Here is a 23,408-nt window from a genome sequence, read left to right as displayed (position 1 = left end):
CTGGGTCATCTTTTTTGTAATCTATGTTCTATGCACATTCTTTACTCTGTGCAGTACTAATTTTTCAATTTACCGGATTTCTCGCCTCATAAGATGCACTTTTTCCACCCCCCAAAATAATAATAACAACAACTTTATTCTTTTATACCACCATAACCAAAAGTTCTAGGTGATTTACACTAAAAAGAGCTGGACAATCAGCGAAATACAATACAGTAAAAAATACAAATACTTGTAAAATAGAATTTCAATAATAAATCTCACTAAGTAATAAACTTATCGAACAAAGTGGTCTTAATTAATTTCCGAAAACTGCAATAGGATAACATAGTTTGCTAAATACATTTACCTAACCAAGATTTTTGCCTACTAGCTTGAAATGCTAGGGTCCCTATCTAAGAAGGTTATATCTACACCCATTAATTTTTGGATAAGCAAATAAGTAGAAGTTTCTCGTTTCTCTTGATAGTCTATGCAACACAAAATGAGGAAAAAGGTAAGCTGGAGACAATCCTGATATCAGCTTAAAGCAGATACAGGAAAATTTGAATAATACTCTTGCCTTCAAAGGCAGCCAATGAAGTAAACAATAATATGGACTAATATGGTCATTCTTTTTTAAACCAAAAATCAATCGAATAGCTGTATTCTGAATTATCCTTAAATTCCTTAGAATTTTTTGGGGCGCTCCTAAATAAATGATGTTACAATAGGGTAAAATAGATAAAACTAATGCCTGCACCAATAGTCTGAACGATAAAGGATCAAAATATTTTTTTATGGTTCTTAATTTCCACAATGTAAAAAAGCATTTCTGTACCACTAAGTTCGTGTGTTCTGCTAGTGTTAAATGTCGGTCTAATGTGACTCCCAGAATTTTGATAGATTTAATAATCGGGTAGTCATGACCATTAAGATGAAGCAATGAGTTTGTTATTTTGTCGTTGGGACTAGCCAAGAAAAGTTTGGTCTTTTCCGTATTGAGTTTAAGTTTGAAATTAATTGTCCACTGTTCTATCTGAATCATAATAGAAGATATCTGGTTTAAAATTTCAGTGGTAAAATTATTTAGAGGGATTAAAATAGAAATGTCATCTGCGTATATATAAAATTTTACATTTAAACTCTAATAAATGTCCTAAAGGGGAAATGTAGATGTTGAATAAGGTAGGCGATAGCGGAGAACCTTGGAGCACACCAGATGGGTTGCTCCATAAATAAGAATAGTTACCGTCACAAATCACTTGACAAGATCTTTTCTTCAAAAAACTTTGAAACCAGTTCCAGATCCTTCCTGAAAGTCCTCTTGGGTCTAAACAACAACAATATTTCATGATCTACTAGATCAAAGGCACTACTAAAATCTAGCTGAAGAATTAAGGCACTAGTGAAGATGAATCAAGATAATCAAGCATTGAAGTTAGGATGGTCTCCGTACTATATCCTATTCTAAATCCTGACTGATGGTCATTAAGGATATTAAATTTATCCAAATAACTTACTAATTCTAAATTAACTAAACCTTCCAATAATTTGGTAAAGGAATGCTTGCTATGGGTCTATAATTGGATTTCGTGATCTTTAAGAATAGGGGTAACCAAAATTTGACCCAATTCATCAGGAAACAGGTGCGTCTTAAAGAGTGAAAGGGGGTGGAAATAAGGGTGCATCTTAAGGAGCGAATGGAACCCCCCATAACCCCTGTACTCTTTTCATCATCCCGGTGGTCCAGCGCACTTTCCGCGCTCCTGCCTCGATTCCCCTGCTCTCTTCCAGCAGCGGCACAACGGTGCACGAGGCTGGTGAATGCTTTCTGCGTGCCTTCTTGCCCTCGCTGCACTCCGAATGGCTGCCTGTCAGTTTCCACAGGACAAAAAATGACAGGCAGCCATTCGGAGTGCAGCGCGGGACCAAGCAAGCAGGCAAAAAGCGTGCACCTGCCTCGTGCACCGCTGTGTCGTTGCCAGAAGAGAGCAGGGGAACTGAGGCAGGAATGCAGAAAGCGTGCTGGACTTCCAGGATGGGAAAAAAGGTACTGGGGGGGGGGTGCCAGCCTTTGCCTTTGGGCTGGCTGGCTTGGGGTTGGCTGGCTGGCTTAGAGTGGGTTGGCTAGCTTGGGGTGGGTTGGTACTGGCTGGCTGGCGGTTGTTTGGGGACTGGATGACTTGGAGTGGGTTGGTTGGTTGGCTAGCTGCCTTTGGACTGGTTGAATGGATTGGGACTGGCTGGCTGGCGGTTGGTTGGGGACTGGCTGACTGGCTTGGGGTGGGTTAGCTGGTTTGGGACTGGCTGGCTGGCTTGGGACTGGCTGGGGGCTGGCTGGCTAGCTTGGAGTGGATTGGCTGGCTGCCTTGGGGCTGGCTGGCTTGGGACTGGCTGGGGGCTGGGAGCTGGCTGGCTGGCACTACATGTGCCTAACATTAGACCGTGCCCACCACTAGATGTGCCCTGTACCCTGTCCCAGCCTACCACTAGACCACTAGAGGGGGGACAGGGTACACAGCACACCATTTGGTTCAGAAGTTTTTTTCTTGGTTTTTCCTCCACTACAGGTGGGTGCGTCTTATGGTCAGGTACGTCTTATAGAGCGAAAAATACGGTATATTAGTTAACTTCATTTTTCTACATGTATACATATCATATCTTTCATATATATATATATATCATCTAACATAATGTTCTTTTATGCACTAATTGCTTTATACCTGTTACTCTTTCTCTCCTTTTTCATTGTGTGCCCTAGGCTCAACAGAGGTGTGTGGTTAATGCTGGAAATGATTTTAAGCGCAATTCATGTCAAACACAGGCACCGGAAATGTAGGCCTTCAAAACCCTGGCCTACATTTTCAGCGCCTATGTTTAACCTGGCTGCAGTTCTACAACCAGTGCCAGTGCTTGATTGATATGCGACTGGCGCTTGTTTTGGAGGCGTTGGTCAATACTGGCACCAGTTTCAGAATCTGGCCCTTAACCTAGGCAAAATTTTTGCCCATTAACTTTTTAAAGGCAAATAGGCATTTATGTATCTTTATAACAAGGTGCCTTTTTTTATCTTCCTAAGTTAGGCAACCTCTTAAAATAAACAAAATGACCCCAAACAGCAGAAATTGATACTGGGCTATGTGTTTTGAAAATGTTCACAGATAAAATATCAAATAATATAAAGAAAGAAAAGAGCTCAGAAGCTGCTACAAGCTATAAGCAGACTAGCAAATGAGCTTGCAAAATCAATAGGCCATATACATTGTCAACACACATAGAGAGGCATAATCAAAACATACGTCTAAGTCCAATTCGGACATATGGTGCTAGATGCCCAAAGTTGGCAGTGGGAAAATGTCCACTTTTGAAAAATACGTCTAGAATATATATATATATTTTTTTTTAATAAAAATCGTCTATCTGGATATCCAGGCTATTGTTCATCCAGACTGCCAGAACGTCCACCTTTACACCACATCTTCAACCAAAATTTTGTCCAAGTTCCAAACGCCCAGAACAAGACCATTTGGATGTGTGAGGGGCCAATCTTATAATGGACTGACCACCCAGACATGGCAACAGAGTAGTGGGGCACCTTAGAAGGCACTGCTGTGAACATCACAAAAAGGGTGCCACATAAACATCTCACCAGAACTCCCTTATAGGTTATGGTGAGCCCCCCCCAAACACCCCCAAAACACAGCTGTCTATAACCCCAATAGCTCTTATGGCTGCAGGTGGCACCTATATGGCAGTAGAGTTAGGGTTTGGGGGGGTTTTGGTGGGTGCATATTTTGTACCATAAATGTAGTGGTTAGGATGGCTTATGGGCCTGGATCCTCCTGTCTATGGTTCACTAGCCCCCCCCTGCCCCCTCCCCCCTCCCCCCGGCTATTTAAGACAATTGTGTGCAGCTCTACTATGCTTTCCTATGACAGGTGCTGAGGTTCTGGAGACAGGCATGTACTTTTTTTATTCTGATCTTTATGGACGTGTGAGGGGGGTCAGTGAACACTGGGGGAGTGTGTGTGGGTCTTTACCTTGTCTCTGCAGTGGTTATCTGGTCACTTTGGATACCTTTTTGGCACTTATACCTTTTTTTTATATCGTCTAACTCAGTGTTCTTCAACCTTTTTACACCCGTGGACCGGCAGAAATAAAAGAATTATTTTGTGGACTGGCATCGGCCCGCAGTCCGGTGGTTGAAGAACACTGGGCTAAGTCGTGGGCCAGACCCCGCCCATCTCTACCCAATCTCCACCCCAGATCCCGCCCCCATAGTCCTAATTGTAACACTATTTTTTCCATTCATTTTTCATATATACACACAATATAATCTTATTAACAACACATCGATCGCACCGCGGACCGGCAGTTGAAGAACACAGGTTTGAGCCTGATGCACATGCCGACCCTGTGGACCGGCAGGAAATTTCTGTGGACCGGCACTGGTCCATGGACCAGTGGTTGAAGAACACTGGTCTAACTCACAATGTTTAGGTTTTGTCTAGGTTGTCTAATAAAACATTTGATTATCCCTTCAGGACAACTAAGTCTAGGTCGGCCCCCATCCTGCCCACATCCTGCCCCCTAACCACTCCTCCAGATATGCCCCTTTTAGCTCTGGGCGCACAGCGGGATTCAGAGGCCTAAAAAGTCCTGCGACACATCCAGAAAATTGGTTGATTATCGGCACTTGGACGACCTGTCTTTTAGACGTGTTTAAGTTTTGACTTGAGCCCCATAGTCTAATATTATTTATTCAGATTGTTTTTGAGTACTATTGTTACATACAATGTTTATTCTAGCTTTCACGCAAGCTAAACAAAGCAGTTTATATAAAATAATTTACAAATGAAAGGCTAGGGAGCGACAGCTGACTAGGGCAGGAGAGTTGATTCAGGCTGGCCAGGTAGAGCAACCAGTGATGAGCAGTATGTACAAATCCACCCACAAGGTCAAGTGGTTGCCCATAGGCTTTGTCGAATAGTGAAGTCTTTAAGCCTGCTCTGAACTTAGGATAGGAGGCCACTTCACACGTGTGCAGAGATGTCCACCACAGTGGCGTGACCAGGGCCTAGAAAAAAAAAAAAAAAGTGCTCTTCTGTTGGTGTGGCAGGTGGGGATCCACAAACTTTGCCAGCCAAAGACCTCCTCATGGCAGAAAGAACATTTACACGCAATGCAGCCAGTGTCAATATCCCTGAGCTGATGCTGTGCATGCTCAATTTGCGCACATGCACAGAGGCTGGCTGTGGCAGCGGCTCAAGGGCAGTGCTGCCAGCTGCACAGGGGTTGCGTTCCTTCTACTGGGAGGAGATTTTTGGCTAGTAGGGCTTGTGGATCTCTGCCAGCTCTGGAATTTCTTTTGGTTGAAGGGGGGCACCAGGAGGGGGAGGAGAGAGGGATGAGGGTAAGGAAAGTGATGAATTATCTGGCCTACACTATTTGGGCTCCGGTCCACCCTAAATCGACTGTCTCATTATGCCACTGATGTCTTTTGGGCTTATGTGAATAATTTTTGCTTTTCAAAATCACACGCATTGGCGTCCAGTAGAACATAGAATTAGTTACAAAATCCTGCTATTAACATTTAAAATCCAAATTTATAGACAGACTCCTTATGCCCCATAACTCTTCTAGAACTCTTCGCTCCATGACCCAGAATCTGCTCTTGGTTCCATCCCTTAAGCTTATAAACACAATGAGATCAAGTATTTACGTGTAGAATCATCTCTAAATCAATTTAAAACAAGGTTAAAAACATTTTTATTCGTCGATGCCTTTGAAACCTAACTGTCCTTGTAAGGACGAAAACTTGCTGTCTTTCACCGCAGCAACCCTTTCCTTAATTGTTCTCTTTTTTTCTATAATATTGTAGTTCTAACCTTTTTTCCTTTTGTTCCTGTTCCATGTTCTTCGAGCTGAGTCAGTCCAGCGAATGGCCACTAGGATGGTCTCCGGACTCAAGGGTCTCTCATATGAGGAAAGACTGGGCAAGTTGCAGCTCTACTCTCTAGAGGAGCGCAGGGAGAGGGGTGACATGATTGAGACATTTAAGTACGTCACAGGTCGTGTCGAGGTGGAAAACGACATATTCTTTCCTAAGTCACAAGGGGGCACCCGCTCAAACTCAGAGGAGGGAGATTTGGTGGTGACACCAGGAAGTATTTCTTTACAGAAAGGGTGGTGGATCACTGGAACAAACTACCGGTGCAGGTGATCAAGGCCACTTGCGTACTCGACTTTAAGAATAAATGGGACATCCACGTGGGATCTCTACGTGGGTCGAGCAGCACTCTGACTTAATGGGGTGGGACAGTAGAGTGGGCAGAGTTGATGGGCTATAGCCCTTTTCTACCGTCATCTTTCTATGTTTCTATGTTTCTATGTCCCTGTTAAAGCGCCCTTGGATGTATTAACTACCCCTAAAGATGTCTTCCAATTTTAAGTCTGTATTATAGTCAATATATGTTTTTATTGATATTGTACATTGCCTAGAAGTCTGATTAGACGGTATAAGAAATTTTAAAGAAACTTGAAACTTGACACTCCTACATTATTGAGAAACTGTTGAGTGTATGAAATTGCAGATCTAAATTTATGCAGGTATTAGTACACTTTATTCAGAGGGAGAGCTGAGGCCAGCATGAGTGCAGGTTTGAGATGCTGATCACGCCAGTGTAGAGTTAGAGGCATAGGGGGGGGGGGGGCAGGGAAGGCACGTATGCGGCAGGAGAGGGGCAGGGAAGGACAGGAGGCGGAGAGGTGCCGGTGCCCCCACTAAAACGGTACCCAGGCTGGTCTGCTCCTTTGATCCCCCCTCACTAAGCCACTGATAGGGAGTAAAGGGGCAAAAATTTTGCCTAGGCATGGTATGCCTATAGAAAGGGTATCATGTCTCTTTATCCTTTTCTTTTTCTAATTGATTAGTCTGTAAACTGCTTTGATAGTCCCCTCCTAATCCAGTACTCGATAAGCAAGAAACAATAAAAACAATTTTTATTTCATACTTTTTAATGACTTCTAGGTTTTAAATGGATTGCAATTTAATCACCCCGCTAATGCGAGATTTTATTTTTTACTTGGGATGGTCATCTGGTGTGCAAGGGGAGTCATAAAAAAAATTGCAAATGAACTACAGAAATCTTTAAAAGTTCTACTGTACACAGAATCAATCTTGTTCTCCCTTGAATATAAACTAGTCAGTGCTCAGTCACTGAACATGTTCTTTACTAGAAATGCACTGTTATTCTTCCACATAATTCGCCTTCTCTTACCTTATCCTCCATTCCAACAGCTTTAAGGGCCTGGAGTCCTCGATAAGAGAGAGCCAGATTGATACTTCTACCGCTGACTCTTTTGGCTGTACGAATATCTACAAAAAAAACCCAAAGAAGCATATTTTGCTTACCAGTTAAACGTCCAGAAGTACAATTTTACTCTCTTGGATTTATCCATATGACTGGAGTCATAATGCCTTTAATTAGCACTACATTGCCAGCAGGAATGGCTTTTCTTTCCACTCTGCTTAAGTGCTAATGACAAATCAATTTGCATTCATCATGTTTCCTCTCGGGTGGGTGAAATCCTCTCTCTAGTTTACAAATACTGGCATCTGGTGCAGTTGTACAAATGAAGCAAATCTATAACCTAGACACTTACATTTACTGTCTTACATGTTAAATATTTAGACTCAGGGCTATAGAATCAGTACACCAAATTTCTGACTCCAAATCTTCTATTTTTCTACTGTCTAACTTCGACTCTGGATCTGTTTCCAACCCCAGCTCCAACTCTGACTCCTATTGGTATTAGGCTTTAAAAAACGTTGTTCTGAACCTAAAGTACTGGTAAGGATCCACTCAATATTCAGTGTTATTTAATCAGCCAGGAATAGCTCTTGGTCAGTTAAATAGAATTTGGCCGGGTAATCACTAATGTTCAGTTGGAGATAGTTAGCTATCTCTGCTGAATATTTGCAGTTAGCAGCTATAATTTAGTCAGCTATATTGCATGATGTCTACCAATATTGAGGGTTGACTGGCTAAGTTATTGCCAGCTAAAAAGTAACCAGATATTCAAATGCAGGTCACTGGAAATAGCCTGGCATTGATTATTTGGATTCAGCACTGACTGCAGGAGTTAGCCAGCTGCCTCCCATGGTCTGAACATCGTCTACTCCCCCACATGTTCCTCAGAAAACATCGATGCGATAATCGAACTGGGACCAGACTCTCCAAGGCATATCTGGCGTGATCACATTTATAGCTTCAGTGATGCGTTCCACAGTTGCGGGTAGTGGAGGTACATATACTCTGTTTTTCACTTACCCCCAAAGGAAAAAGTCACAAACAGTAATGTCCAGTGATCTCAGGGGCCACTTGACGAACACCTGGACATTTTGTCACATTTCATGGTATGAAAGTTGTAACTTTTGCACCAATTGCAGCTTATAAGGGTGAAAGTGCAAGTGATTGTGTAAGATTTTGCTAACCGTGCTTTTTGGGACTTGTACTGTGTTTCCCCTAAAATAAAACACTGTCTTATATTAATCTTGGGCCCAAAAAAAGGCACTAGGTCTTATTTTCGAGTAGGTCTTATTTTTTTCATGTACAATGATCATCTCCCCTTCCTCTCCTCCACCCCAATTCTTCCTATTTCCTTTCTATCCCCCACATGTGTAGCATCTTTCCTCCCCTCTCACCCATCCCCTTCTGCAGTATCTTTCTATCCCTCCCTCCCATCCCCCTGTACAGCAGAACCCTTGCAGCTTCTATCCCTCCCCTTGTGCAGCAGAACCCTTGCAGCTTCTATCCCTCCCTCCCATCCCTTGTGCAGCAGAACCATTGAAGCTTCTATCCTTCCCTTCCTACCATCCCCCTATACAGCATCTTTCTATCCCTCCCATCCCTCTGCCGCTGCTGTGCACCCCTCCCTCCCGACCCTTTCATCTATCCCTCCCATCTGAATCCGACTGTGAGCTGAAATACCTGGAAACACGGCAGCATCCCTCTGCCACATCACTGATGATGTCATCATCAATGCAGCATGGAACGGCCGGGCGTGAGAAGGGCAGGCCATGGTGCAGCCTGTGCTGCCTACGCTGCCATTTGTTACCAGGTATTTCGGTCTCGCGGTCATGGTTCAGATGGGAAGGAGAGATGGGTTGTGGGGGGCACGCGGGGGGCGCACAGGGGGAAGTGCTGCTGCCGGCGACTAGGGCTTATTTTCAGGGGTAGGACATATATTACCCCGAAAATCATGCTAGGGTTTATTTTTGGGGTAGGTCTTATTTTCGGGGAAACACAGTATTTGTTGTCATCTTATTTATAAATATATTCCAATAAGTATTGATTTTGTAGCCATTTAAAATCAAGGAGTGTTTTTGTGGGCACCGTGTGTGTGTGTCATGATAAATTTACCATATATCATAACATACATTTTTATTTCAAGCTGAAGTTGGTACATTTTTATCGACTTTGACCGCCAAAATTGTTTCTGACTCTGACTTCATAGCCCTGTTTAGAATGCTGTCATTCATATGCACAAGTGTTAGTCTGCAAATAGCCATTTTATTTGCATGTATTTGCAAGGGGGCATACACAGGGGAGGAGCTTGAGTGGGACACAGATGCGTAACTTAGAATACTGTTCAAAGAAGTGAAGAGAGAAATAAGGCTGGCGAAGGCTCTGGTGGAAGAACTAATGTCTAGAAACATAAAGAAGGGTGACAGGACTTTTTTCAGGTATATTAGCGAAAGGAGGAAGGCTAGAAATGGAATTGTGAGATTGAAAATTATGAACTGCTATGTGGACAGCAAAGAGGAAAAAGCAGAGGTGTTTAACAAATATTTCTGTTCCGTCTTCACCACACCAAGGAAAATCCAGGAGTAGGACCTCCTTTGGCTGTTAAACGTGCATCTGAAATTGAAGTTGATACTACACCATTTACAGAAGAAAGTGTTAATGAAAAACTTGAAAGTGGACAAAGTCCAGAATCTTGAGTTCTGGCAGGTCCTTTTAAAGATTTGTATAATAAATCTCTGGATACGGGGGAGGTTGTCATTGGATTCCAGGAAACTGACTATCCTTTTTTTGAGTAATGCTTCCATTGCTTTTTCAACCATCGCAGTAAGGCTAATCAGGCTATTGTTAGTTTCTCATCTCTTCTCTTTCTTCGCTTTTGACATCTACTGTTCTCCAATCTTATTCTTCATACTTATTTCAGATATATAAATGAGCAATTTCATAAGTGTCACAGAGAAAGAGGAAGGACTTTTTGGCATTTTGGCCTAGAGTCCTGGCTCTGGGTATGAAGAAATATTTCATTATTGGTGGCATATTCTCCGATTGAATCAATAATACCTCATGGAGGTATTTCTGTACGATTTCTACCTCTGATATTACTGGAGACCTAGGAAAGTTCAAAAATCTCAAATATATCTGAGGGCACCTGTTCATATTTATATTATTTTATTGATTTTTTTTGAGTATTGTAGTAGCTTTAGTTTCTGATTTTGATAGATATATAGAATCTAGCTATTAATGTGCAGCATCCCGTTGCCTAACTTTAAGTGCTCTTAGAGGCAGATTCTGCAAATGGCGCCATAATCAGTGGCCATCTGCATAAACAGCGCTGATCACATGTCAATCAAGTTGCACTGCTGTTTGTAGAATCATAACTAATGTCAAAGGTAGGCATTGGAAATGTAGGCCAGGTTGCTGAAGGCCTACATTACCGGTGCCTATCTTTGATGTGAATCACATCTGAGGTGCCTAATGGTGCCTGTTATTTCCAGTGCAAACCATGTCTGCTTTGACCCTTAGGCGCTGCCAGGTGGTTTTTAATCAGCACAGTCACTTACTGCACCGACTGAACCAATTAAAACAATTAAGTTAGGTGGTGGTAGGGCGCCTACCACCGCCTAAATTACAGTGCCGTTTAGAGAATTTGGGCCTGAGGGCATCATGTCCTGACCTTGAGCCTGGACCCTTAAGCCAAACATATACCATAATCCCCAGATAGTTAAATCTGTTGGAATTCTACGCAACTGCACAGTGCAGAAATTGTGCAGAATTACTCATCTGAGCAGAATTCAGAACATGCTGTGCAGATTTCTGCACAAGCCCATTTGTCCCTGTCCCCTCCTTCTCCTCGCATAGGTCGTGGAGGGGGGGGGGAGAGAGGAGGGGACATAGATCCTTGACTGCAGGTGGGGGGAAGGAGGATGGGCATGGATCCTGGACTGCAATTGGGGGGAAGGAGAGCAGGGGACATGGATCTTGAATGCAGGTAGGACGAAGGAGAGGAGGGAACATGGATCCTGGACTGCAATTGGGGGGGGGGGAGGAGGATGGGACATGGATCCTGGACTGTAAGTGTGGGTAGGGGGTGGAGGAGGATGGAATATGGATCCTGGACTGCAAGTGGGGGGAGGGGACATGGATCTTGACTGCAGGTAGGGGAAAGGAGAGGAGGGAACATGGATCCTGGACTGCAATTGGGGGGGGAGGATGGGACATGGATCCTGGACTGTAAGTGTGGGTAAGGGGTGGAGGAGGATGGAAAATGGATCCTGGACTGCAAAAGGAGGGGGAGGGGGAGGGGACATGGATCCTGGACTGCAAGTGGGGGGAAGGAGAGAAGGGGACATGGATCCTGGACTTCAAGTAAGGGGAGAGTAGCAAAATTCCATGCTACCAATCCAGGGAAAGCAGTGGCTTGACCCATGTCTTTCTCAATAACAGACTATGGCTTTTCCTCCAGGAATTGTCCAAACCTTTCTTAAAATCAGCTATGCTATCTGCTCTTACCACAACTTCTGGCAATGCGTTCCAGAGCTTAACTATTCTCCGAGTGAAAATTTTTTTCCTCCTACTGGTTTTAAAAGTATTTCTCTGTAACTTCATCGAGTGCCCCCTAGTCTTTGTAAATTTTGACATAGTGAAAAATCAATCCACTTGTACTCGTTCTACTCCACTCAGGATTTTGTAGACTTCAATCATATCTCCCCCTCAACCGTCTCTTTTCCAAGCTGAAGAGCCTTAACCTTTTTAGGCTTTCCTCATATGAGAGGAGTTTCATCCCCTTTATCATCTTGGTCGCTCTTCTTTGAACCTTTTCTAGTGCCACTATATCTTTCTTGAGATAAGGAGACCAGAAATGAACACAATACTCCATGTAAGGTCGTACCATGGAGCAATACAGGGGCATTATAACATTCTTAGGGGTCCTTTTACGAAGGCGCGTTAGCGATTTTAGTGTACACACCTGATTAGCACACGCTATAGTGCGCGCTAGCCGAAAAACTACCGCCTGTTCATTAGTTTGCATTTGTCCACACTGAATTTCATCTGCCACTTGTATGCCCAGTCTTTCAATTTCCTAAGGTCTGCTTGCAATTTTTCACAATCTGCATGTGTTTTAATAACTTTGAACAGTTTAGTATCATCTGCAAATTTAATCACATTACTTGTCATTCCAATTTCCAGATCATTTATTAACAAGTTAAATAGCACTGGTCCCAGTACAGATCCCTGTGGCACTCCACTGTTTACTCTCCTCCACTGAGAAAAATGACCATTTTACCCTACCCTCTGTTTTCTATCTGATAACTAATTCTTAATTCACAACTGAACTTTGCCACCTATCCCATGACACTTTAATTTTCTCAGGAGCCTCTCATGAGAAACTTTATTAAAAGCTTTCTGAAAATCTAGATACACTACATCAAGCAGCTCACCTTTATCTACATGTTTATTCACACCTTCAAAGAAATCAAAGAAATTGGTGAGGCAAGATCTCCCTTGGCCGAACCCATGCTGACTCTGTCACATTAAGTCATGTTTGTCTATGTGTTCCACAATTTTATTTTTTATAATTGTTTCCACTATTTTGCCCGGCACTGAAATCAGGCTTACCAATCTGTAATTTCCTGGATCTCCCCTTTTAAAAATCTGCGTAACACTGGCCACCCTCCAATCTTCAGGTACCACATACAATTTTAGCGACAGGTTACAGATCACTAAAATCAGGTCAGCAATTTCATGTTTGTGTTCTTTTAGTACCATGGGATGTATACCATCCGGTCCAAGTGATTTATCACTTTTTAACTTGTCGATTTGGCTTAGTACATCTTCAAGAGTCACAGAGATTTCTTTCAGTTCCTCTGCATCATCATCCTTGAATACCATTTCCAGTCCTGGTAGATCTCTTACATCTTCTTCCGTAAAGACCAAAGCAAAGAATTTATTCAGTCTCTCCGCTATGGCCTTATCCTCCCTGAGTGCCCCTTTTGCTCCTTGATCATCCAATGGTCCCACAGATTCCTTCACTGGTTTTCTGCTTCTGATGTAAGAAATTGTTATGAGTTTTTCTCTCTTTGGAAAGTTTCTCTTTATATTTTTTTTCTTAGCTTTCTTTATCAATGCTTTGTATCTAACTTTCCAGTACTTATGACTCTTCTTATTTTCTTCATTTGGATCCTTTTTCCATTCTTTAAAGGATGTTTTTTTGGCTCTAATAGCCCCTTTCACATCATCTTTTAACCATGCCGGCTATCGTTCCTTCTTCTTTCCACCTTTGCTAATAATGTGGAATACATCTGGTCTGGGCTTCCACACCTGGTTAACAGTCCTAAGGACTGGCTACGCATAATTTTTCCAGCATTGAAAAGACATGTGTCTGATTTCTAATTGTGTACCTGAAAAATATGTAAGCAGAAACACAACACTTGCTACAGTCCATAAGCTGATGGTAATAACTGTGGAGCCCTTTCGAATGGTATTATATTTAATTTGTGTTAGCTGAATATATTGTCATCTGTACAATACATCCTACCTGCTTGTCTGATGAAAGAGACATGAATGAGGTGCTAAATACATTTCTGTCACATCCTGTTATAAGTATGTTAAACATCAATTTATAGTTACCTTCTCTTGCTTCATAAAGATGAACTTGAAATCCTTTCTGGGCAAAGAAACAAGCATTTAAAGCACCAACCTAGAATATAAACAAAAGTGTTTGATTATGAATATAGCACTTCATCTAATGTACCCACTGGAAAGAGGATCAGGGAGTTCAGAGGGGATCTTTACTGACAAGGGAATATACACTTCAGGGGATCCCACTTGTCGAAATTCAAGAGCTACAAGACAACCAGGTTTTTAGGATATCCATAATGAATATGCATGAGAGAGATCTGCATACAGTGGATGAGGAGGGCATGCAAATCTTTCTCATACATATTCATTAGGGATATTTGAAAATCTGGCCTGTTTACAGTCCTTGAGGCCTGATGTAGATAATCAAGTAAAACTGAAAGAACTGAACACCCCCCCCCCACACCCACACTCAAAATGCTGTTTTATTCCCCTCTATGTTGTGTCATCAGTAGTACAACTGTGTAGCATATGAAGAATGACATGCATTACTGAGGACTTAACAATATGAAACAAAACAAACGAGAAAATAAGGAAACCACCACCACAAGTGAAACAGAAAACATTTTCCAATGCATGCTCCTGCTCTACTGTGGAAAGCCAACTTCTTCTGAGACAAATTCACATTTGGTACACTGAGCCATGAAGAGTCAAGAGTGTTTCAAACTCTCATAAACATCAACCACTCCAATGGAATAGAGGTAGAATTTCAATCTCTTAATAAACTTTTTATGGCCCGATTTCTAGTGTTCTAGATACAGTCGCAACTCTGCAGTGCCTCCGAGTAATGTATTTTCGCTGTGGGAATAAGAATCCCCCCCCCATCAAGCCCCAAAATATGGAGGCTCTGATTCCAGTATGATTTGGACACCACTAGTCTTCCATCTCTTTTCACTGTTGTACTGGATGAATACGTTTAGAAACATAACATGTTAATCATGCTCACTTTATTTATTTATTAAAAAATTTATATAAACGCATACAACTATGCGGTTTCCAAGTCACAAACACAACACTTATATCCTCCAGTTCAAACGCTGAAGCTAAAACTCAAGGCTTAACTATTTTATACCTAAAGCATACAGTTGAAGAAAGTGTAGCTTGCACTTTGTTAGATTAATCACCTTACCGTTATAGTTGGCACAGTGGGGTTGCCTATGATAGAATATTGAAGGCCAACCAATGAGGAATTCGGGTTCTCCTTCCTAGCTCTGGAGCAATGACTGCCCGGTAGCTTCTCAGGCAAATTCCCCTGCATATGTGCTTCAACTGTATGCTTTAGGTATAAAATAGTTAAGCCTTGAGCTTTAGCTTCAGCGTTTGAACTGGAGGATATAAGTGTTGTGTTTGTGGATTTTTGCTCTGGTTCCCCCAACCATTAGGCAAGACTAGTTGTCACCCAGATCAGTGGCTTTCGGGGGGGGGGGGGGGAGGGGTAGCAGAAAGCAGCTGAGATCAAAGCAAAACAATAGGCTCTGCCAGTCACATAAACTCAAGGAACCATCAACTTTATCCTGCATTTTTACAGGATGTTCGTGTGATGCTCATGATTGTTGAGTTTAATGATCAAATTCATAGGTGAACTGCAGACTAGGGGCCTGAAAGTTAATTGGGGGGAAGGAGGGAGAATCTGAAGGTGTCTTGTCTTGGAGGGAAAGAGTTCAGGAGAAGGCTAGGAAAATGCTAGGGGATTTAGAAAGGCTTAGATAGAGTAACATGTTACTTGCATCTTGTCTATGTTTACTGCTAGCACACTGGTTAGTTTACCAAGTTTGTCAGAGGTGCTAACTGTTTTGCAGGCACTAGAGAATTTAAGCACTGTGTGGGGGACTGACGAAGGGTCGAGTGTTGCAACAATGTCTCACAAGCATTACTTCTAAATTTCAACTGAAGTTCTTACAAGGATTCAACCCAAATATCTGATGAATCATAGTAGGGGTTCAGGGGCATAGACACCCCCACCCAGTAGCTCAGTCAGAGGTAAAGTTTTCGGTTTTGCTGTGGGAAGCATGTGGGAACTGCTTCCAGCAACCCTTTCACATAACAGGAGCAAGCTGGTCCCCAGAAGCTCTCGCAGTCCTGCATCTCCCTCCTTCCCTTCCTTCATAAACTTCTTCTTTTTTTTTTGTCTGGGCAGAACATCTCTGCTAAGTAGCCAATGCACCTCTGCTATGTACCCGATGCTTCAAAACCTTAGCAGGCTCTTCACCGATTTACCTATCTGAGCACCTTGAAATTGCAGGCCCCTCTCGTACTCGAAATACCTACCTGTTTTCCTTTCCCTCCCCGAAGGGCTGCCTCTACAAAAAATTCCTCGACCGATCCCTAGCATTCCAAGCGGGCAAATGGAACAAATGCCTCTCCACTCTCATCTTCAATTCCCCCCCCCCCCTATCAAACTTTCAGGAAGTTAACTAAAACCTACCTTTTTGACAAATTCCTTTGATTTTTCCTCTCTCCTCCCTCCTCCTCCTCTGACCTCGACTCTCCCCCAGACTCTTTACCGCCCGCCGTATGTAACACTGCTATTTGTAACACCGCTGTATGTAACTTATAGCAAATATAACTACTCTGAATATATAACCTAGCTGCAAAAAATTAACTTCTCCGTAAATTTATCGTCTAAAATGTAAATGTAACATTAACGAAATTGTATCTTCGCTGTAAATGTACAGTCTCTTCATCTGTTAACCACATAGAACTTCCATGGTAATGTGGTATACAAGAATAAAGTTATTATTATTATTACTTCCTGTTTTGTTTTGGGTTTTTTTTTTTTTTTGCCTGGGCAGAACATGGCATGGGGGAATCACTGACAGCAACCCTTGCACATACTTGTATGTGAAGATAGGGGAAGGGAAGAGTCACTCTGGCAGAGAAAAGCATGGGGAAGAAGGGAATGGGAAGGAAAGAAGTGCTGCACATGGGGGAGAGAGGGTTAATTGTTGGAAGTGGATTGATGGATGGAGGACGGGGGAGATGCTGTATGGGATATGAGGAAAGAGAGAAGGAGAACTGCTGGACATGGGGTAGGTTGGGAGGGAAAAATGCTGCATAGGGAGGGGAGAGGGAGGATTTCTGGAGGTGGAGGGAGGGGAGATTCACACTGGCAAAGAAATGCATGGGGTGGAGGGAAGGTAAAAGGCGCTACTGTACACATAGGGTAGGGAGACAGAGGGTTAATTGTTGGATATGGGAGGGAAAGAGGGATGCAGCATGTGTTGGAGGAATGATTGTTGGAAGTAAGGGGAGGTTAGGTATGGTGAAGTGAGGTGAGGTGGGAAGGAGAGATGCTGCACAGGGGGGGAGAGGGATGATAGAGGGAGAACTGTTGGACATAGGGTGGAGGGGATGGAAAGATGCACAAGGAGAGTGAGAAATGTTGGACATGGGATGGGTAGGAATGAAGGAGGGAGAGATGCTACATGGGGTAGGAGGGAGGGGAAAAGATATTGGGCCTGGGGTATAAGGAATGGATTGGATTTATTATTTGATTTATCACTATTGACATAAGTGTTTAGTGGTGTACAATAAAAGAATAACAATAGTTCAAATTAACAGAACCTAATCATTGTGGATAGTGGGATAAAGGAAGGAGGGAAGGGAAGTTGGACAGGGGGGTAAAGGAGAAGGAGGGAGAGATATGCACAGGAGGGAGAATGAAGAAAAGGGGAGATGATGGATCCAGGGAGAAGTGCTGGTCAATTGGATGGAGAGAAGAGAGAGGGAGAAATGCTGGACTATGGGAGAGGTGACAGGAGGGAAGATGGAAGGGTCAGGAAGATGCTGGGGGGAAGTGGAAGCAACAGAATAGTCGGACTACAAGGGGGGTAGGAAGATACTGGAAATGGTAGAATTACAAAGGGTTGCTGAAAAGTTCTCAGCCCAAACAAGGTGGGAATGACGAGGAGCCATGAAATCTACAAGTTATTCTACATATTCACCCCTAAGTGCAACACATCATGTCTGAAGTTTCTGTAACCCTTCCAAAAAATACTCTGATGTCTGGTCACTGAAATACTGCTGCAATCACCTCTGAATCACTTGAAAATTTTCATTCTTTCAAACACTTTTTAAGGTTTGTAAACAGAAAATAGTCAGATGGAACAAGATCTGCTGAGTAGGGTGGATATCTATGCACTGAAACCCCTACTGCATCAAAACATCCATCATTTTGCTAGCTTTGTGAGCAGGTGCATTGTCTTGCAAAACGAGAACTCCTTTCCGTAGCTTTCCTCTTTTCTCTTTCAATGCCTCCTTTAATCAGCACTTCAAGTTACAATAGTATCCTGCATTAATTGTTTGGCCCCCTTGGAAGATAGTCAGTCATTACAACACTTTCCTGATCCCAAAACAAGATCAACTTGGAAGTGTCCACTCAGTGTCGTTTCTCATCAGATGGCAGCTTCTGCATACCTAACTACTTGTGGATTATACACCCAACACATTCCCAAGATATTTGTAGTGTCTCAGCAATCAGGTCATGGACATGGTCAACAATTTCAGGAGAAGATACCGTTTGAGGCCTCCCAGACCTTGCTGAATCTCGGTCTCAAAATCTCCATGCTGAAAGTTTGCACATTGCTTCTTCACTGTGGAGTATGATATGCATTTGTCACTCAATGTCTGCATCATACATTCATGGATTTCTTTTGGAGTTTTCTTCTGCAGGATTAGGAACTGCATGATGGCTCAGATTTCCACACTTGAAAATGCCACACTTTTTGTTCACATGGTTCAGTCAATGATCTGAAACAATGTCACAACATAGCATTATGATTCTGCAGATTGGCATTTTGTTAAATAAAATAACACTGAACTGGATAGTAAACACGCCAGGGAATTGAAAGAACTCAAACATGAAATTGCTGATCTGCTGTTAGTGATCTGCAACCTGTTGTTAAAATCACTTATTGTAACTGAAGATTGGAGAGTGGCCAATGTAACACCAATTTTTAAAAAGGGTTCCAGAGTGATCCGGGAAATTACAAACCAGTAAGCTTTAGGTCAGTGCTGGGCAAAACAATGAAACTATTATAAAGAATAAAATTACAGAACAAGTAGACAAATATGGTTTAATGGGATCCAGAGTCAGCATGGACTCAGCCAAGAGAAGCCTTGTCTCACCAATTTGCTTCATTTCTTTGAAGGCATGAATAAACATGTGGATAAAGGTGAGCTGGTCGATGTAGTATACTGTATATAGATTTTCAGAAAACTTTTAACAAAGTTCCTCATGAGAGACTCCTGAGATAATTAAAAAGGTATGGAGGCAATGTCTGTTGTGGATTAGAAATTGGCTATTGGATAGAAAACAGGGTAGGAGTAAAAAGATCATTCTTTTCAATAGAGGAGGGTGAATAGTGGAGTGCCACGGGGTTCTGTACTGGGATCAGGGCTATTTAACATATTTATAAATGATATGGAAATCAGAACAAGTGAGGTGATTAAATTTGCAGATGATACAAAATTTTTTAAGTTGTTAAAACACATACGGACTGTGAAAAATTGCAGGAAGACTTTAAGATATTGGAAGACTAGGTATCCAAAAGGCAGATGAAATTTAACATGGACAAATGCAAAGTGATGCACATAGGGAAAATACTTAAAATACCTGATTATTCTTCACTATAAACCACTTAGAATATAGGCAGTCTAAATAAAATTAAAAATTTAGGATTATTTTTCCCAATCTGTTCTGTTGGGGGTCACAGTCTAATTATGGTACCTGGGGCAATGGAGGGTTAAATAACTTGCCCAAGGTCACATGGAGCAGCACTGGGATTGAACTCACAACCTCAGGGTGCTGAGACAGTAGCTCTAACCTCTAGACTACTCTTCCATACCATAGCTATCTGATGTTAGGGTTCACCTTGGGAGTCAGAACCCCAGAAAAAGATCTAGGTGTCATTGTAGACAATACACTGAAATCTTCTGCCCAGTGTGTGGCTGTGGTAGCAGCAGCAGCCAAAATGCAAACCGGATGCTAGGAATTATTAGGAAAGGGATGGCTAATAAGATCAAGAATCACTCCATGGTGAGGGCACCTTGAGTACTGTGTTCAATTCTGGTCACTATATCTCAAGAAAAGATATAGCAGAATTAGAAAAGGTTCAAAGAAGAGTAACCAAAAAAAAATAAAGGAGAAAGAACTCTCATATAATGAAAGGCTACAGAGGTTAGAGCTCTTAAGCTTGGAAAAGAAACAGTTGAGGGGGAGATACGAGTATGTTTGAGGTTTATAAAATCCTGAATGCTGTAAACAGGTAAAAGTTAATCAGTTCTTTACTCTTTCAAAAAGTACAAAGACTAGGGGACACTCAATAAAGTTACTTGGAAATACTTTTGAAACAAATAGGATTTTTTTTTTTTTTTTTTTTACTCAATGAATAATTAAGCTCTGGAACTTGTTACCAGAAAATGTGGTAACAGTAGTTAGCATATCTGGATTTAAAAAAGGTTTGGACAAGTTCCTGCAGGACAAGTCCAGAGTCTGATATTGAGATGGACATAGGAGAAGCCGCTGCTTGCCCTGGGATAGGTAACATAATATGTTGCTACCATTTGGGTTTCGGCCCAGTATCCTGTTTCCATAATGACTCTGATTTGTCATTGCATCAGAGAAGCTTCCGCCCACGCACATGCGACTGCAGGGTGGCACAGACAGGCTTCACCAGCTTCAGTTTATTTTCTAAAGAGCCACGAAGGGAGAGGGAAGTAGATAGATTTGGCCGGAAGTAGAGCGGTGACCACGCGCCATCCCTCCCTTAACTGCGGGGACAAGGCCATTCACCGCACTTTTTCCCCCTCACTGTTTCAGTGGGTTAGCCACGGGTAACTACCACCGTGTCATTCTCTATTTCTAACTAATTTTAAAGCTATGTTATAAATTGGATGTTCCTATTTTTGACATGATATTGCTTGGTTAAATAAAATGTTTAAACTTTAAAAAAATGTGTCATTGAAATTGAATCAAATCAAATTAAAAAAAATCGATTCAACAGGGTGATTCGAATCAAAATATTTTTCCCTGAATCGGGCAAAAAACAAAAGGAATTGACCCCGAAATATAACAAGCATAAAACATTGTCACTCCACAGAGTTTTTTTGGTTTTCCCTGAATTGGGCAGCACTAGTAGACAGGTGGTACAGTAGGTTTTGGGTGGGTTTTGAAGAACTCTCCGTTCAATGTAAGAAGATTATGGTGATGTATGTACCTGGGACTTTTTATGTGAAGTTCACTGCAGTGTCCCCGAAAGTATCCCAATGCTCTGCTGGGATATCTGTGTGGCCAGTCTACTAAAAATGCTGGCCCCTCTTACCTCCCAATGGCTTATTTTATGTGTCTTGAATTTGGAGGTTTTGTTTTTCAAAAATGGTCAAAAAAAGATAGCCACAGTGGCATAGCGAGAGTGGGAGGCCCCCCAGGGCGGTGGCACCTCCTACCTTTTTCTTTGCCCCTGCCACTTCCCCACTCCTCCCGCCACAGCCACATGTTCCCTTCCCCCATACCTCTTTAACTTCCCTGGCACGAGCAGCATCTCCAACGTGCTTCCTGTGCCAGTCTTGGCTCTCTCTGATGTCACTTCTTGGTCACGGGATTAGAAAGTGACATCAGAGGGAAAGCTGAGGCTGGTAGCAGGTTGGAGATGCTGCTTGCACCGGCGAAGAGTCAGAGGTGAAGAGAAAGAGAAGGTGCATGCGGCGGGGAAGGCGCAGAGGTGCAGAGAACACTACATTTTCAACACATTATTTTGTCCCAGAAAGACAGAAATTCTTGACCCCTTTTGTACAATTCTTTCCAACTCCATTGGGTTGGAAAGAATAAGAAAAGACTTTGACTTAGACTCTCTGCCCTGCAGATCTTTACTCCTGTGTGTAATGTTTGCATTTCCCTGGTTTTTGCATAAGCAATACAGAGCAACAAAACCTAGTAATGTTGGAATGGTTCTTGGAATCAGGTAGCACATATTTGCTGAAATTAACCCTATTTTAGAACAACAGGGCTGGATTTAGGTATAAACTAGACAAGGTACTGCTTAGGGCCCTACATTTTAAGGGGCATCAAACTTTACTAGCACAGAAAATTATTAAAACTAAAATTTACTTCCTACTTAATCGAGGAGTCATTTAAATGCTACAGCTTAGGAGCCACAATATACATAAACCCAGCCAACCCCTTGGCTGAAAATTTTAAACTCAATTAAGTTGTGTCCATGGAGGCACTCCCGGTGCTAAGAGAAAGACCCACAGAAAAGAAGGCGCTCATGACTAAGGCACGTTTTCTGTTGGTGAATTTCAAAACAAATGTGTACCTTCATTCTGAAAATTGATGCCAAGTCTTTAGGTTAAAAGTATCCACAGATTTTGCACGTTGTAGCTATATTTTACGCAGCAAAACAATTTAAAAGTGTCACCTACTGTTTGCTTTAGGTTTCTACCTACCAGCACAGAACAGGGTTGAGCCATCATTGTATATTTTTCGCCTGCAAGCAAAACACATGATATGGGGGGGGGAAGAAATGCAATTTTATGACCGGTTTCTTTTGCATTGCTGATTTTCAGCTTCGATGGCTCCTAACATTTGCAGGATTAAGTCCTTAAAAGCCACTCTAGTGTTAACCTTTGTGGGACTGCCCCATATCAGAAAATGACTATCTTTAACAAGAAGAATTAGTTTCAAGGCCAGAGGCAGCAGCAGCAGCACCAAAAGGCACATTTAAGATGAAAAGTTTCATTTTTTTGGGGTGTCTTACCAAGCCTCCTCCAATAATAGCTATTTTGATCTCCTGAAGTTCGGCGGTATCCATGACTGAATGCAACAGGGTTTTCCTGTTCATCAGAATGAGAACTCAGATGTTCTGTCTCCCACACGCATTCACTGCCTGCTTCTGGTTTTCTACTGCTGCCCCACTGCTTGCTGTACGTGTGGGCAGGAGGAGGGGCTGGAGGAGGTGTCATAGTCCAGCACTGATGCTACACTGGCAAAACAACATTAAAAGGGACAAATATACCTTGCTGACATAAAAAAGGAGCACAAGCAACCTGCAATACAGATTGCTTTTTTTCAGGTTTGAAGTGGTATCATTTTGCAGAACAAGTTACAGAAATCATTTTTGCAAGCCAGAACTTCTGTAGGATTTTGCCCAAATGTGCTAATGATAAGAACAGAGCTACAAGTGAGGGAAAAGCCACAAACTGGTATGGTATGCAAGCAGAATTGCAATACTGTAGTCTCTTCAAAAGCTGGCAAGGGCACTAAAGTCAAAAGGGCTGAAACAGGAGGCGTACCTTTAATGGAAAATGGGATTGATGAGAAAAATTTACAGGATGTTGCACCAATCCTTGAAGACTCCCTTACTGAAGTTAAGGCGGGAGTTTACTTCGAACAAGACCTCACTTCTGTCATGAGGATTTACTTCACAAAAAGGTGTAGCTCCCTTTTGTGGCCCGAGAATATGGATATACCTGGATGTGACTAAA

The 23,408-nt window shown here is 42.3% G+C and overlaps 1 protein-coding gene across 2 annotated transcripts in view; it reads right to left on the bottom strand.

Annotated features, from left to right (window-relative positions):
• Positions 1-22,816, bottom strand: part of KMO (kynurenine 3-monooxygenase) — a 102,304-nt gene extending 79,488 nt beyond the window's left edge. The window contains exons 1-4 of one of the 2 annotated variants that reach the window (XM_033938354.1): positions 22,682-22,806; positions 22,371-22,411; positions 13,917-13,986; positions 7,263-7,360 (exon numbers count right to left, since the gene is read on the bottom strand). In XM_033938354.1, coding sequence (XP_033794245.1) covers positions 7,263-7,360; positions 13,917-13,986; positions 22,371-22,397 — 195 coding nt within the window. In that variant the 5' untranslated portion in view covers positions 22,398-22,411; positions 22,682-22,806. Of the gene's footprint in view, positions 1-7,262; positions 7,361-13,916; positions 13,987-22,370; positions 22,412-22,681 lie in introns of both variants that reach the window. The other variant, XM_033938353.1, reaches the window with a different exon arrangement.
• Between the last annotated feature and the right edge of the window lie 592 nt (positions 22,817-23,408).

This window comes from Geotrypetes seraphini, chromosome 3 (genome assembly GCF_902459505.1).
Source record: "Geotrypetes seraphini chromosome 3, aGeoSer1.1, whole genome shotgun sequence".
Lineage (NCBI taxonomy): Eukaryota > Metazoa > Chordata > Amphibia > Gymnophiona > Dermophiidae > Geotrypetes > Geotrypetes seraphini.
Note: the sequence above shows the minus strand (reverse complement) of the source record. Positions and strands in the feature narration are given on the sequence as shown.